Source organism: Ciconia boyciana, chromosome 4 (assembly GCF_034638445.1).
Source record: "Ciconia boyciana chromosome 4, ASM3463844v1, whole genome shotgun sequence".
Classification (NCBI taxonomy): domain Eukaryota; kingdom Metazoa; phylum Chordata; class Aves; order Ciconiiformes; family Ciconiidae; genus Ciconia; species Ciconia boyciana.
The window spans coordinates 99,392,226-99,409,862 of NC_132937.1; the positions used below are offsets into that span (position 1 = coordinate 99,392,226).

General features: G+C 39.4%; 1 protein-coding gene across 1 annotated transcript in view; it reads left to right on the forward strand.

Annotated features, from left to right (window-relative positions):
• The window catches only part of ADGRV1 (adhesion G protein-coupled receptor V1), a 292,589-nt gene that overhangs the window by 266,729 nt on the left and 8,223 nt on the right, over positions 1–17,637 (forward strand). Inside the window, exons 91-92 of the mRNA XM_072860950.1 lie at positions 14,433–14,624; positions 16,402–16,579. Of these exons, the coding sequence (XP_072717051.1) occupies positions 14,433–14,624; positions 16,402–16,579 (370 nt within the window). The remainder of the gene's footprint in view (positions 1–14,432; positions 14,625–16,401; positions 16,580–17,637) is intronic.

A 17,637-nucleotide genomic window follows, 5' to 3' on the forward strand; every position in this document is an offset into this window, starting at 1 on the left:
TCTAACTTACTTGCCTGGAAATTTCTCCTTGCACAGTACCAATAGAAACCATGCACAAATAAAAAATAAATAAATCCCAGGATCATAGTTATAGCTTTCTGCCAAGAATATGATTTCTGTGTGTGACTTGTATAGATTTAGCCATCTAGTACATTAAAAGATTATTTTTATTAGCGTTGTTCACATACAAACCTAAGTTATACTGTATGCTGCAGCTTTTCAAAACGTGTTTGAGTAGGACTTAAATGGTTCAGTCATTTTTTTAATAAAAAAGAAGAATCAGTCATCATTTCAATACTCAAACACTTTGTGTAGAGGATGGAAGAGTCTTGCAGTTTGCGGTTTAGGTGTGTTTTGTAGGATACTTCATCCTATCCCACTGAGCAAGCTCATCGCCAGCACTGCTGAGCCCGAGGATCAGAAGTTAATTTCTTTTCTTTACTGCTATCTTCATTGCTATCACTTGCTGACCCCAGGAAGGCAACAGGGCAAAAATAATCCCAGAAAAAATCAGCATGTAAGGTTACTGTATCCTCTTCTAAATGGTGAAATTAGACTCATACCATGTCCTATGGGATCCTTTCATTAGAAAACTGGATAAAAGTCTCAATTTCAATGACCTAACAAGAACATAGAAAAAAAGTCTTTTCATTGAAAGTGCAACCTTCCTTTTAGCACATTCCACAAATACTGAAAAGGGTTTAAGGTTATTTATTTATTTTCTTTACCAAAAAATGTCAGTGCATCCTTAAAGCACGAGTGCTGGATTTTTTGGCTGCCATTTGAAATATGTCCGCTATGTGATATGACACAGATAATCCTAAACGGACATAAAGCACATCTGCTTTGGAGCCAAGAGTAATATAACAGTGTCAACAGAGATGCAGAGCTAGGGAGCGCAGGGATGAGGGGAAAAGCTCCCAAGCTTGGGCTCAGCACTGCTTACTCTGCTACGCTGCTGTTGACCTGGCTCTTGCATATCGCTGCTCAGATGATGACTCTAAGTACCCTCTTTCTTAGTGGTCTTTGGATTGACCATTCGGTTGGGTCACATTTTGTTTTGTGTTAAATTTTGTTTTGTATTAAAATTTCACTTTCATATGTATGATTACAGTTTACTAAATAACAGGCACTTCGGTAAGTGCTTTGCTGCACAAACTCTGTTAATGTCCAGCTGGTTGGACTATAATTACCACAACAGCCATGCCACAAATACTGCACTTAGTAACATCTGCAGAACATAATAGTCATGCCTATACCATTTATTAATGATTTATTGACCCTTTAGACACCATGCATAAATAGAATCTTGGAACAGATTCCGCCAGTTATCTCAGAATTAATAGTAATTAATGATTACACCTGCTAAGAGTCCATTTGCCAAGCATAAAAATGCCTTGCATGGGTGACATTCTTGTATAGGCCAATGTATTACTGACCATTTAATGGCTTTTTTGACTAGCAACTTGTCTTCCTTTTATGCTTATACTGGATTTTATTATAGTATTTTCTTGCTTACCAAAGTTGAAGTGGTGTATGTGTAATATTCATATGTGAGATGAAATCATAATCTCTAATTCCTTTTCTGTTGCTTTCAGCAAAGTTTGGAAAGATTGCTACTACTGGTACTTTTTTACATTTTCCTGCTAGATTCCTTTCAAATTAAGAAATTCAGTTTATCCTCGATTCATTCCATTTCTGCACTGAAGGCAACACATAACTAAAGTATGACACAAAGTAAATAAATTTTGTTTACTTATTTCATATTGGTAAGTATGATCTTCATTGTATGTTTATACTTTTTAATGGAGGGAAAAGACCCATATTATCATCTTTGCCCCAAATTTTACATCTAGTAATGTAATTTTACATCTAGTTTTACATCTAACGGTTCATTACACATGAAACTTAAGCTAAGGCTGTCAGTGCAGTTCCAAGTAACTGAATGTATGTGCTTTGAGTAGCTCTATATCTGAATTCAGAGGTAGGTCCATGTGGAGCAGAGTTATCTCAGGTGTAAGATGGAAGTTCATCTGTATCTTAAAACTTGCCTTACTCGCTGACTGTGTTCAAAGAACAATTGTGCCTGTGCCTAGTTTATCTATATTAAATAACATATATAGGTATCTAGGTGTATAGTTATACATATATAGTTATAGTTATGGGTAAACAGAATATATATTTTTGTTACCCCAAAAATATTTATTATAACTTAGACAACACAGACGCCACCTTAAAAAAACCTCACAGGCAGTTTGCAGCTTTGAAACACTCCTAAGAAAAAGCATGCAGTGACAGTGAGGCAGAAGGTATGTGGAGACGAGAGGCTACGGTTTTCCACTGAGAGTACTTGGAGAAACTGGCTTGGCCAGTTTTAGAAGTGTCATTATATTACATTAAACTGAGGTTTTCCGAGTGAGCCTGCGGCAAGAACCGCCGTCCCGGTGGTGGTGGTGGAGACACCGTGCCCAATGTAGGAGCAGAGAAAGCAGAAACACGCTCAGGTTGTTACCATTTCCACTGTCCTCACTGGAATGGGGCGGTGAACATCACCCTACGGACTTCTACATTCATTAAATTATATGAGTTATTATAATTATTAATTATGTGAAATGGCACTGCCACACCAGGCTATGAGACTTCCAGTATTTGCCTATATAGCTGGGTTTTATAGGCTTTATGTTTGAGCTGCTTAACATAAAATTGCTTCAAAATCCACATGCCTGGCAAAGTTTCCGTGTCTCACTTCAGAATTTCCTACTAGTTCCCTCAGGAAATTGCTTTTACCTCTCATCAGGCTTTTCATTACTCGCTTATCAGCCCATCTTTTCTGCTAACTTCTGCAAGGAGCCAAAATGCTGTTACAAACACCTGAACATGGGCAGTCTCGGGGTGGAAGCCTAATTAGGTTAGTGTTCCCGATCCGGTCTGACCTGTAAGTATCTCCAGGTTGGTGGAGCTCACCTCCACGTGCTGGCCCTGCTCTGCAGGCAGAGCCAGCGCTGCCTGTGATTGTGCAGGCAGGGAGGAACAAGGCTCGAGGTCTTTCTCCCAGCACTGACTGTAGGAGGGATAATGGCAGAACTGGTAGCTGCTCTGCTGCGACTGGGGACAGGAAAGTGCAAAGGAAGAAAAGTCAAAAAGCACTAGAGTAAAAAAAAACAGTGAAGGACTTCTGCCAGTCGCGTACTCTCTCCTTGAGCAGCTCTGGAGCTGGCGGCTGTCTGTGTTTGCTTTACATTGGACTTCGCCGTGCAGCCAAGACAGCTCCATCAAACAGTTTGGGTGATTTTGCAAAGAGAAAACATGATACTGCAGAGCCAGCAGTTATTGCTATACAAGGGTGCTGGAAAAGAATAGACAGCGATCTGCAGCCCTCACACAAAGAGGGAGACCTCGAAAGGACATGTATTCCATGTTAAGTAATAGGAAAAACTAAGCTAAAATAAAAACCAAAACAACAGCTGAGCAGCTTATTGCTTTGAAAAGTATGTGAAAGTCCATCCTTCAACAGCTCCCATCATTTTTTCCTCCTAAGAAATGCTCCACAGATAGCAGGAATGGGTCACAGAGCAGGCCATATCCAAATTCTTCTGTTTAGTGCTGCAAACATATCTTAGGTCACTTCTGGCATTAATCCATTAGAGAGAATTTCCAAGAGAGAAGGTACCTTCTTGTTTTCCAAGTACAAGAAGAACCAACAGTTTGATACGTGTTTCATGACTTACACTATCTGTTACTGACAATGGGTAGAGCTGCATTCCTGCAAAGTTCAATAAATACACCAAGGCATGGAAATAAAATGTTCCAATTGCTTAGTTTTGAAAAACATATGTATATAGACATCCTTTGGTGTTACATCGGTGTGCTAGGTTTTTATAAGCAGAATCATAGGGAAATAACTAAATACTACAAGGCCATTACTCTCCCAAGTGTTGTTCTTGTCTCAGAAGTACAGAGTGGTCCCTGTTTAGAGTCAGCCAATGGAACTGCCTCAATGTTCATTTCATTCCCTTTCTAGTTTCTGTAAATTTCCCTTTTTTTTTGTTCACAGCTTATTAGTGATATTTCTGTCTATTTAGAAAGCCATGATATAAATTTTTGTGTCAATGATTTTTCCATTTAAAAACAAAAAGTTGTAACACACAAATGCAAATTCTAGAAAGCTTTAGAGCTACTATCGCTAAAAAAACCCTCAAAACAAAAGTTTCTAATACAAGACTGACATCATATCCATATTTAATGTGAGTTTGTTTTTAATTTTACTTTGAGTAACACTCCGTATGAAAAGAGATCTCATTAACTCTTGAGGTACTTTTTATTTATCCAGAGCTTTCTCTCCTTGCACAGACTGGGGGCAAGGATGGGGGGAGGAAAATCAGCTCATTATCTCAAACCAGGAAGTGAATTATTTCAATGACAGAGCCAAATATATTATTATACCTCCACCTACTCTTGTTCACCTACTTGTCAGCTATGGAAGGACGTCTAGTCCTTGTCCTCATTTTTGCCCACGTTTCCCTTTTTTTGAGGAGCATCCCTAACCAAAACAGTGTTAACTTCCTGCTTTATAAATAAGACTTGCCTTCTGCTGTCTCTGAAGCTGCGGAAAGGCAGTAAATACCTACAGTAATTTTCATTAAAATCAAGGGGAGTAGGGAGTGTAAACTGCTGACAGTTCCTATTATCATTTAATAGGGTATCATTTAATAGCAAAGCCTGCTAAACAAGACCTCTACTTCTGAGACAATCAGAGCTCTCTGGCAAAAATAACTGCTTCTTGTAGTAACTTACACATCTGTTATTCTGGACATAAGAAAGCATTAAAAGTCATTGTAAGATACTTGCTGGGGTCAGTTTTAACTAAAGGGAGGTTGAAGACGGTGAGACTTTATTTGATTCCTTACGGCAATGTGTGGCTGTAGCTCTCTAACTGGCTGCAGCATCTCCAAAAGGTTTTCCCAATAGTTAGAGAATGCTGGAGTATAAGAACACCTTATTCCCACCAGTCTTGCCCTAAAACACCCAAGCAGCAGGTATATGGAAGGTAATTATAGCAGTAATACATAAACCTTGGGTTCCCTCTAAGACAGAGTTTTTTGAAGGTTTCTTGCGTTTATGACTACTGAAGTTGCACCAGTCAATTACAGTTCTACTCTTTTATGGCACTGCAGCAAAATGCTGCTAAATAAATGGTCTATCCAATTTCTCAGTCAGACATCACGGAGTAACACGAAATAAGGAGATAACAGTAGGCATAAGAGAGATTATGACACTGAAAGAATCAATTATCAATTAAAGGGACAAAATGTTCTTATAGCAGTAACTCCTAGCCTTTACTTAACTCTTCATTTTGAGATTTTCTGTCAAAGCAAGTAAAAGTTCAGCAATAAACACAAAGTTAGCTTCTCTCTTTTAGCTCTTCCTGTCTGTCGATGCTGACTTTCAATTCCCTGTTTCTTTTAACTCTGTGTATTTGTCATTAATGTACATAAATAGAAATTACTGCTTTAACAAAAAAAAAACCAACGAATTCTTTAATGTGCTGTAGAGATACCACTTTCTTGGACTTTTTAAATGGGCAGGATTGACCTGTATTCAGTGACGCTGGTTTGTATGGTCCCTGAATGTAACTTCTTCAATTGCTAACCTTCCTCATGGGTATTGCTTTCCTACGCTAGCTTTCAGCCTGCTTTCAGATATAGCCAGAGAATTAACTGCTCTAGCACTGTCAGTCAGGGAGTCTGTTGACCTAGGGGCAGAGGTGACAAAGGCTTTTTCACCTGCCACTTCTCGTCTGTTTGAGAAATAAGTTGAAACAGTGGTAGGCTTAGACTGTAAGGTGTGAGCTGAAATGTAGGGTTATAAATGTTTACCTTGGAAAGCAACTATGAGAGTAAATGTTTGCAAAATATTGTAAAGCATAGGTGCAAATTCATGACCTCTGATATTTCTAGGTCTTTACAGTCAATGCAGTTGAAAAATATGTGAGGAATAACCTTACAGCTTTTGGTCTCTCTGTTTTTTCTTTTTTAGTGTAAGGTTCATCAGTGGGTAAATATTCTGTTTTTAATTGGTATGTGATCTGGCTGCTTTCTGCTACCGGAGTGGTCCTCCACGTGGCACAAAGTACAAGAAGAACCTAACTCAAAGAGGACTTGATGAAGGGGTGCTGTCCTCGATTTCTGTTACATGTGTAGGAAAGGGAAAAAAAAAAAAAAAAGGCAGAGGGGAAGAAAGCCCTGGGCAGAGAAATAGAGCAGAGATGGGGAATGAGGGGGTGCTAGTCTGCTTTGTCTGCTCTTGGCTGTTCTCAGCCTCCTGCTGCCACGTGTGGTTGCTGTGATTTCCCAAATCTCAGAGTGCTCTAACGAGGGACTGCAGCCAGACCCACGGAGGTGAATTGCAAGCTTCTTCTCCACGCTGACTCTCCCATGTTTGCCCTCCACAGATCACGCCTATCCAACTCTTTGAGCCTTTGCTCTTTGACTCAGTGTTTGTTTCTTCCTCAGCTAAGCTGAAATACAAAAATAGGGCTTTCTTGATATTTCTGGGATGACTAGATTGGAAGGAAGGAACGGAATCTTATTCTAGCCCAATCTGCACATCTGGCAAGTTTGGCTAAGCAGCTATATTTTCAGTGCATCTTCAAGCTGAACACTTCTCTTTTAAAATTTGAATCTGTCCTCTTAAAACAAACAACAACAAAAAACCCCAAAACCTTTTCCACCACTTGCAGGGCTGAAATCAGAGGTACAAATGGCTGTTGTGTGGGAGTAGCTGTAAGTGTGCTGAGAGCTATACAAAATATTTATAGTGAATCCTGAGTATCCAAGCAAATCTGCTTTTTAAAGATTTGCCAAAGTTTGTGAACCTTTCAGGTGAGCCTGAGCCAAGTTTAGACTAAATCTGAGCTGAATGAAATTTGCCAGAAAGGAATTTATGGCTTTGGCTTTGGGTAGAAACTGCAAGATTCAGCATGGTCTTGGCATAGCTGGCTCTGCATAAAGAGAAACTTGGCAGTTTAGACTAAGTTTCAGGTGTTACGTTAATATTAGGAAAATGTATTTATAATGCTGAAAGCACAGTATTTTTATCATTATTACAGAATATACCCGTAACCTCTTTATCTGTGGAATTATAACTTTACAAAAAAAAAGGAAAAAAGCACTCAAAAATAACTATATCTTAGTGCAAACTTGTAAATACATTCTTAATTTAATGATAGATATATGAATGATTACTTTTCTTCATTCCATTTTTTATGGTGGCTTCTGTGCCTGTATGTATATGTGTATGTGGTGGCAGCTGGCTGGTCAACAAGGGGTCTTATGATGTTGCCTACCAAGATGGTATGAGTTTTGCAGTCCTCAATTACATTTATTGTTGTCTTTTGATTTTGATGTGAATTTTTAGAACTTCAGCTCTAACTGACACAAATCTTTTCGTACAGAGCAAAATAGAGACTAAATACCTCAAGAAGCAAAGTGCAGATAAGCGGTAAATGTTCCCAGTAGAAACTGTGATAAAAGAAATTATATGATTGATAAGAATGATAACAGCTTCATCAAAACTGGTGCTTAACGGCAAATAAACAGTCAAACCCTTGATGATACTTAGTAGGTCCAAACTCAATCACCAATTGGCAGGGTTGCACTGCTAAGGACATGGTTTTTACAACAGTCACTTTGAATGCTAAGAAAAAGAGTTAGATTTAAACAGAAGGATCTGATTTGCATTTCAAAGGTTAATATTTCTGGAGAGCTATGAGTGGGAGATGTTAAGCAATGGCTTAGGATATAGTATCATGCGACTAAGATGATACTTCTGTCATGATGACACCAATAAAAGATCTTCAAGCTGTTCTCTAGGAAAAATATGGTTGAAGAAGACACAGAAAAATAAAATGTACATTAAAGTCTGCTTTTTGCTATCTAGACATGCACAAAAATGCTGTGCATGCAATTTACCATAATTATCTCTGAAAACAAGGAAACTTGCAGAAGGAAATAGAGAATTATATATGTTTTATGTATGGCACTTGGTTAGCATTATTAATGCTATTGTGCATATGAATATTTAGTTCCATGGCTAATTTTCTGCCAGAAATTATTAGGAAAGACAACAATATCAAATATATATCATGCATTGTACAATGGCCCTGATTATAATTTCCTGAATATGATGCGTTTAACATTGTGAGTCATTTTTTGCTATGCAGATACTAGCTTCTTGAACATGGCCAAACATGCAAATTATCTGGATTAATCAGACCAGTAATTTTCCCAAAAGCAGTAGGCACTTGTTATGTAAATCAGTGTTAATCCACAGCAGGCTTTGACTGGCCAGTGATGGAAAATTACGTGAGAAAAGAGAAGTCCACAACATAAGAACTTCCAGTAAATTAGTGAAATCCCCAGGGAAGTTCACAAGAAGTCAGCTAAGGCATTAAGGTGCACAAGCGTCAGCCAAGACGCTGCCACCAGGACTGGCAGCGGCACCCATGGCCATTGACAGCTGCCCAGGAAGGACAGCCTAACCATTAAACTGACAAGAAAGGACTTTCTAGGACTGGTTGCCAAGAGTAAATTAGCGTAGTCCAGACAGAGAATAAGATTAAATCTCACCCTGATAAGATTAAAAAAAACTAAAGTGAAACTAACCAAAGCATAAACCAGCATGTAGAAATTCCTCCACAGTGACTACAGACAGCTAGTCTCAAAAGCTGATCTGAGTAAAGACAACTCTTCTGTTGGCAGAGACACCTGTTTGTATGATTTCTTGGGTTTTTTTACCACTTGGCACCAGTAAATGCGTAACTTTAAAAATAATAGTCATGTTGTAGCCACAGTGATCTAAGGATCAGAATGATCCAGTTCTGGACCCAGAGGTCTTTTTGTGGTCTAATGCAAGATACCATCTTTCTTCACAAGCCTTGATTTCACTTAAAATATTCTCTTTCGAAAAAACAACTTTTAATGATATAGTCACATGATCAGTGATATAGTCACATGATTATAATTATCAAATAAAATTTTCCAAATTAAAATAGGAACTCAAAGAGCGTCTCTGTAGAGTGCACAGGATTTTTGTTAGTGCTGATACATTCCCTGAAACAGGTTGAGGGAGTGCTCAAATGACTTTTCTTTACCAGAAGTCCTGCAAAGATACTTTAGTTTTATAAACAGAAATACCATTCCTCTAAAATAGATGACATTATCTGAATCCACTTCTCCTTGGAAAAAGTTTTTGCAATTTCAAGGTAGGGTATTTCAGGCATGGATGAAAATACTTGTGTGAGAAGTATGGTGTATATTAGTTTAAAAAAAAAAAATCTAATGCCTTGGTGTGTTTGTTTTTATTAGGGCAATAAAAGTCCTTTATCTCACAAGGCCAATTTAAAATTATGGGATACAGTAGGCATCTTGGTTTTCTCTCAGTGTGTAAAAAGGAGATGATGAAGAGGTTTGTTGATGGCTTACAGTCTGTTGTATCCTTTCTCGTTACTATTAGTAGAGTTACCTCAGTTTCCAAATTTGGACGTACTGTAGTGTCAGCACAGTGACTTGGAACATGCAGAATTAGAGGATAAAGAGATAGACTACGAGTGTCAAATGTGCAATGAAGGCTTGCTATGGATCAGTCCTCCAGGTTTGCATGTGATCTTATGAAGTGTAAAATGTATTCTGTCCTTATATTGACAGCTGTGGAAGTCTGTCCTTAATTTACTAGCTTCCTGCAGCTGTCACTCCACAGAATAAATAAATCAAGCTGTTGTATATGAGAATCCCCCTCACACCCATACATGCACAAAACCCTCCCACAGATTATAAAATGTACTAGGAAACACCTCCCTTCTTCTCCTATAGAGAACTTTCTACAGTCTCTTTGGGCAACTTGTTCCAGTGCTTAATTACCCTCACATTAAATATGTTTCCTTATATCCAGTTGGAACCTCCCCTGTTCCACCTTAGGACCAGTATCTCTCATTCTCCTGCCATGCTCCTCTGTCTTCTCAATAAACAATTCTTGTGTATTGGAAAGCTAATAGCAGTTAATGGCTATTAATTCCCTTCTGAGCCTTCTTCATGCCAAAATGCCTGGTTCCCTCAGCCTGTCCTCACAGGACATGTGCTTGAGACCCTGACCATCTTGGTGGCCCTCCACTGGACTTGCTCAGGTTCTTACCCACCCAGTGCTCTACCCATCTAGATGACAATGATGTCCTAACTTGGGTACCAGAGTGCTGTGAGAGACCATGCTGAAAGCCTTGCAACACTCAAAGCAGATGTGACCCACTGCTTTCCCCTTGTCCACTGGACCAGTCACAGAAGGCAATCATGTTGGTCAAGTATCCATAGCAAATCCAAAAGAAGACTGGTGAAGTATCTGGCATAACCTAGAGCAGCATTGAGGTTGTTCCCGTCTCACTGGTTGAAACGGTTCCAATGGATGCTTTTGCATGTGAGCTTTCCTTCAGGCAGTTGTACCTGTGGGTTTTCTGGATATTTTTTCCCTGGCATAACACTGCAAAAGAGCAGATGTACAGACCAGCTTGCTGAGGTGAAATAACAAAAGTTTAATTGTCTTCCATCAGCATATATCAGTAAAATAACAAGCAGCCTTTACTGACAGCATCTTACAAACATTTTTCAGCCATCCACCGCATACCTGAGAAGAGCTGTAAGTTGCCCGTCTGTGCTCTCACCTTTGGAACAGCCTAATTGTCTGCTTGAAGTAGTTCTCGCCTTCCTCCACAGCAGACGCATTAGTAACACCTTTTCCTCTTATCTTTTGCTGTGACATTGTATTAATACTACTATCATAATGTAACCATAAATGACATGGGGTTAAATGTTTTGTAAGTAGCCCTGTGGACCCAGTGCACAGAAGTTATGTAGTATTACAATTAGATCCTCCAGAGTCCTAGTTCTTTAGCTTAGTTGTTCAATCTGCTTCCATAGAGCCCAGGGCAAGCTCTCAGGTCAGCAATCAGTCATTTCACGCTGAGACCAAATAGTTTCTTTTGCTTGTGGGCTGAGGAGAGTGGCTCTGAATTTGTATGCAACAGCAGAGGATATTGGTAGTAGGCTGAGGTTTTGGGGTTTGGGTTTTTGGGGTTTCTTTATGAAATCTTCTTAAGAATACAAAATTAATATTTACCACATTTTTAACAGAGATGTCATTGCCTGTGTTACTAATATCTATATCCAGACCTATCTTCTTTCAGTCCCTTTGGAGTGTGTAGGTTTCTTCTCTGAATATCCTGCAGGACTGGTAGACCTGCCAACAGAGCTTGACTATTCTCTGCATTTCATACTTGGTCCAACTGGCAAGGATAATGTCTGTGTGTCTCTGAAAAAGTAAAGTGGTGCCAACTTGGCCAAAGTTGTTTCTGTGATAAACACGGTGAAATATATATTACAATGCCAACGGCCTTATTTTCATATGCTTTAAGACTATTTTTACAGTACCAAAGGTTGAAGTGAAAAAGAACGTAATAAGTGTCAAAAGTATGATGAAGGACAATTCAATTCTCAAACTAGAGCTTTTGAAAAAAAACACTTAGACTATGAAATCTGTGGTTGCACTGACACAACCGAAGTGTCTGCATGCGGCCCGTGCTCTTTCAGAGTAAATAGCCTGGTAGCTGCTGGTGCTAAAATAAACATGGATCAACATGACTTGATCCATGGCATCTTCATGTGTATGATTGTTGGAACTCGGTGTTGTTTGGGCAGGACCGTTTGTCTTGTTTTGATTTACCAAAATTCAGTTGCAGTGGTTTCTAATAGAGACACAGGGTAGTGAGAATAAGACCACAAACCCCTTTTGATACTTCAAACAAAACCACAGTGATGGCACGTAGGAACTCGCCTCTACAGAGTGTATCTTCTTGAGACTCTAGATTTGGGCAGGACTATGGGTCAAAGAAGGTTCCATCCCTTTTCCAACTAAGCAAGAAATCTTCTACCCAGCAACACAGTTCCTGTGTAAATGTATAACCTACTTAGGGGTGTTGGGTTTTGTTAGGCATAAGCTTCTGTTTGTAAGGCATTGCCATAATATTTTACAAGAGTGGGAGAAGTAAAACTCACGATTTTTGTTTCTGTTAGCTAACTTGGCCTGTGACTCCTCCTGTCCTTAGACAGTCAAATAAGTCATTATGGAAGGACCCAGAGGAGCTGTCTCATCACCCATCTGCATCAATTTATGGGAGTTCCCTGAATTGCACACACTGAAGTTCCTCCTCAGCCTCGAGAAAAGGAGGGCTGCAGCAGAAGTACTACACGAGGCGATGCATCTCGGGGATGCTGGCTTCCGCTGCCCAAGACAAGGGTCTGCGTCTCTGAGTGACAGCAGGGGAAGGGTGGTGGCAGCAGGGAGAAGTGGCAGCAAGGATGTTTTGGGTGTCAAAATGCCTTTCTGTGGTTCTGGTAGAACAATAGTTGCTCAGAAATAGCACTGTCTGAAACACACAGAGAGTTAAATCAGGACACCAGGCCGAGTTAAGGAGATAATTGTGGCACTTTATTCCATGTTTGTTTGTTTTAGAAGAGTGAGTGTCCACACTTGGGGCTGCACAGGAGAATGACATAGCATGGGCCTTGCATACCAATGCCTTTGTCCCTGCGGTTCTGAAAGACAGGGCTGTGCAGCATTTTCAGCTAATGGGTTTTCTTGAAAAGTACAAAACTGCTTGAAACGTGTGTGCAACTTTTGTGGCTAGCTCCTCAGAGACCGAAATGCCAGAGGCTGCTCTGAATTCAGTGTCGTCACTGTTATCTGTTCTTCTTGAGTTTTTTACCCTTTTCATATCCATTAAACAACTTAAATTAAAAGAAATCCATTTGCTGGTCCCATTATGCTTAACCTACATCAGAGTCCTTGGATTTGTTTATAGAATGAAAGGACATTTTGGTTCCTTTTTAGTGTCTCTTAAGTGCAACATGTGTTTGCATCAGTTTTTTTGAATGTATTTACTTACATGTATCACAAAGAAATTTCCTCTCAGTTAACTGCTCTGGGTCCTCGTGACAAAAAACAATAATCTGGAAAAGTGGGAAAATGTTTTAACAAAAAAGTTGGTTTTAACACTATTCTTTGCTGGTTTGCTGTTAGAAAAATGTACACACGGAGCTGTATGGGTTTATAGCAGCCAGCTATATGAGGGTATTTCCAGCGTTTGACCAGCTGAGGTTGAAATCCCATTGAATCCCATTAACTTCTGTTATGTGTCACTTTGGACCAGACAGTTTTTTCATATAGTTTTGGCATTAGAAATTATGAATCTGTGGATCATGAAGTGCTGCTACCTGTTTTATACGGACGGAGATGAACATATATCTTGGGTATTTGCAGTCTTCATGTATTTTCAAAATTCCTTCCATTTGGAATTCCCAAATATAATTAGATTAAACTCCTTACTGTTTATAATCCCAGTTATTACTTTCATGCCAATGGGTACCTTTGCAATAAATCGTTCTGTTTAGTACAATTGGTTTCAAGGGTCTAGAGGACAATGTGAAATACAAAAAACAATGCAAATGTAATTGTATTGCAGCAATTGGGAAGAATCCAGAAGTCTTCTTTCTGTACACTTTTGGTTAACCCCTTCTTTAGTAATTATTAAACTGGTTGATTAATCAATTGAAATGGATTATTTTCCCTCAGTATTAGTGCAACTTAAGAATTAGAGAAAGTCAGATTTCATATTCAGAAGTCAATCACTGGATTTCTTTGCAAACAAAAGACATCGTTATAATACTGTTCTTGGCTAAGTTTAAAGGTCAAAATTAGCAAGTTTTAAAGACAAACTGCAGAAGCATACAGCAGAGCCTTTGTAGTAATCACAAATGAAAGACAGTGCTGTATTAGTGGATATCATAGAGAATCTAATTTATAGTTACAACTTGGTATCTGTGACGGCAGCAGTGCAGTTTGCACGAGATTGAAATTGGGGCAAGAATGCAAAGAGCCAGCAGGTCAGTAAGGAAAAAAAGAATTGTGGCTAGGGGCCAGCAGCCAAATCCTATTGTAAAGGCGGCCTTTAACCACATTTTCACTATTATGACAACTGTGAAACTCGAGTTGGTTTTGTTGTTGTTGGGATCTTGGCTTTGCTTTGCAACCGTGTGGGTTCAACCAAATAATAATTCCCAATGACTCTTTTGGGTTGGGGTTTTTGTGTGTGTGTCTGTTTAGCTGGAGGCCTCAGGATATGAACTTACTTTTAACTTCCAGATCTCTGATGGACAGTGATGTTGTATCTTATTTTCCACAAAAACTGGCTACAGCCCTTTGAGGCACGGACTGCTGGTGTAAGGGAAGGCATCTGCTACAGTATATAGGACCTTGCCATGACTGCGTTCAAACTGATCTAAGCTCCCTGCATTTCACACGCTGATGTTCTTTTTCTCTCTCTGTTTCAGGGTCTTTATGTCTTTGTGGTATATTTTATCCTGCACAACCAACTTTGCTGTCCTGTGAAAGCAAGTTATACTGTAGACATGAATGGGCATACAACTCCAGGATCGGCTTTTTTCACACATGGCAGTGGTCTGCCGGCTGCAGGTGGAGAGATCAGCAAGTCCACTCAGAACCTCATCAGTGCTATGGAAGAGGTAATAGTGCTCTATAGTCATTACATTGTGTATTGAAAATGTACCCGGAGATTTAAGTGGCAGTACTGAAGTGTAATACACAGGAGTGAGATGCTAATTATTATAGGTTGGCTTTGGGGGGATTATTTTTTTTTTTAACCATAAAAATTGTTATCTTTAGCCATGGTGATATTCTTGGAATTTACAATTCCCTGGTAACATACCATCTAGAGAATTTCCTCTTTTCTACTTGAGTCTTCAGTTTGTTACAGAGGCCAGTTAAAGTTTTGTCAAAAGTAGGCCATGAGAAATCAAAACATCAAGTTAATTCTTTCAGCTTACTAGAGGTCTTAGATGAGTTTTAAGTCTTTAATTTTCCAAAGTCATGCTGTGCAAAATTTCTGGAAATTTAATAGAATAGAATAAAATTAGAATGGAATGGAATGGAAAAGAAGAGAAGAGAGGGGAAGAGAGGGGAAGAGAGGGGAAGAGAGGGGAAGAGAGGGGAAGAGAGGGGAAGAGAGGGGAAGAGAGGGGAAGAGAGGGGAAGAGAGGGGAAGAGAGGGGAAGAGAGGGGAAGAGAGGGGAAGAGAGGGGAAGAGAGGGGAAGGGAAGACATTATGAGGGACATTATTTTCAATCTCTTTGTTGCTGGAACTGGAATGCTGCTAGTATCACTTTTCACCACCTGTAGTAAACCAAGGTGACTTTTGCTGCTATGTACATGTGCATGTTGATAGAGCTAGTTGAAAATTTTCCAGCTAAACAGTTTTTCCAGGAAAAGCACCAATTTAATGGAATGGAAATATTTCAAGGGAACATGTCAGTTCTAGTAATAATTTTTGTGGAAACCAAGCTGCTCACCTGGCAGCTGTTTTGCCCATTTCTCTACCTGCTTGACTGTAGGTTTGTCTGGATTTTAAAGCTCCTCAGCTGCTGCTTGGCAGACCACTAAATTTGTTCAACTTCTCAACGTCTCACTTAAGGTGGTGCCTGACTCCCCAGTTTAGTGGACAGCAAACTTCTCAGCTCTACATGGCAAGCTTTTATGTTCCTGAGCTCCTAAATAGTGGATAAACAATAAAAAGAAAATATATTTTGATTGTCCTAAAATATATTTTTTTAGAGTTCAGTATTTTAGCTTTTCATCACATTTAAGGGAGAGATAGATTGTCAAAACCACCTATTTTCTCATGAACTGAAATTCTGATTTTTTGCACAGCTCTACCTTAAACTGAAGTGGCAGATGAACTATAGCGAAGTTGATATCAAAACTGTAGGGCTGTATACCACCACCAGAACCTTCAAAGACTGGCAAATTACCTTAAAATATTGTATTGGTAAACATGGGAAGCAGGAGGTTGCCAACTGTAGAACATACAATGGAAAGTAATGACGATTAGTGGCTATAGAAGGGAGAAGCAGGGTCCAGCAGAGGAAGAGGCAGTGGTGAGAGAGGAGTGAGCTGGAACCTTTCAGTGCTTTAATTAAAGTTCTCCATACCAGGGGCTAATGTTCAGAAATAGCAATATTTTTTCAACTTTTTGAGATAGCTAGGATAGGCATAATAAACTCAAGGTTAAATGACTTGTAATTGAGGGGGGGGTTTAATATATATATATAAAAAATTTTTAAAAAAAAAAAAAAAGGTTACCTCATTCGCTATAGAAGTGACAGAATAGCTGGTTCCAAAATCTCTTGGTCTTGAGTTCGGTTCTGGGGCTCTGGTCATAGTTTCCAGTTTCTATACTATAGTTTTGATGATTACTGCATTTCTCTGTCTTTTTAAACTTTGCAGGTGCCTGCAGACTGGGAGAGGGCATCCTTGCAGCCTGGTAGTCAAGCTAGTGCTGCCTTTAAGCAGAGTCCACAAAATGGCAACGTTTTCCACCCTTCTGGAGGATTTAGTACCAGCTCATTGGTTGCTGATGAGGAATCACAGGAGTTCGATGACCTAATATTTGCTTTAAAGACTGGTGAGTGACTCTTCTCCTTGTTCCTCAGAGGTTGTTATGTTGTTCTTCACCCTAATGGTGTCACTGTTCCATGAGATCCAATTAACGAGATCCATTAATATAATCTGATTGCCAGTGAAAATCTGAAATAAAATTGTTTTGCCTTGGACTGCTATTCCATGAAAAATATTGTGCAGGCTGTCTAAAATAACAGAGAAGGGGTCTGCAAAACTATGTTTTGAATCATGATGATAACCAGACCTACGGGAAGTAGCAGCAGATTGGAGGCTCTGACATTTTTTCACAGGTGCTTAAATGGCTAACTTGCTGCCTCTAGACATGGGCTGTCTCGTCTTCTTTTCCTTTCTTTTTCAAATTGATATATAGAGTATATACAATGCCTGTCTTTATTTTTTATATATATATATCTGTGAGAAACAGCATAACTTCATAAATATCGATTCTCCCAATAAGAGTGAGACAAACTATTTATATAAAATACATTTGGACCTGAAAAACAGTGTATACTGGAAAGATAAACTAGATAGACTTCTGCCCAAACACAAGAGCCAGCTGTGATGAGCTCACCATGCTGATGGAGGACAGAAGCAGGGGAGGCCACTCGAGGTGTCCACACTTAAACTACACCTGCAAAACAAAGCATTTGTAATCAGATTCCCCTCAATAGCCTTAGAGCTCAAGTCTTAAAAATCCCAGGCTTTGCCCTCAGTTATGTATTGCTTTTCCGCCTTCTCACCCACTCCACCAATGAAACTTCAGGTTATTCAAATGATGATATAAATAGATAGCCAGACTTGGCCACAGATGGAAGAAATTAATTGAAACCTGATTCAAAGATAGGTCACCATGGGAATGTCTGATAAGATGACCACAAAGGCAAAGGAGAGCCACCTGATAAGACCTGGGAGATGCTAACCCAAGCCCACCTCCTCTAGGCACCAGGTGAAATACAAATGGACTAGCTTGGTAGTAGGAGGTCACCTGAATGATCTTTGGGGATACCATCGAGCCTTGCAAGAAACAACAGTGAGGTACTGGTGACTTTAGCAGGTTAAGTG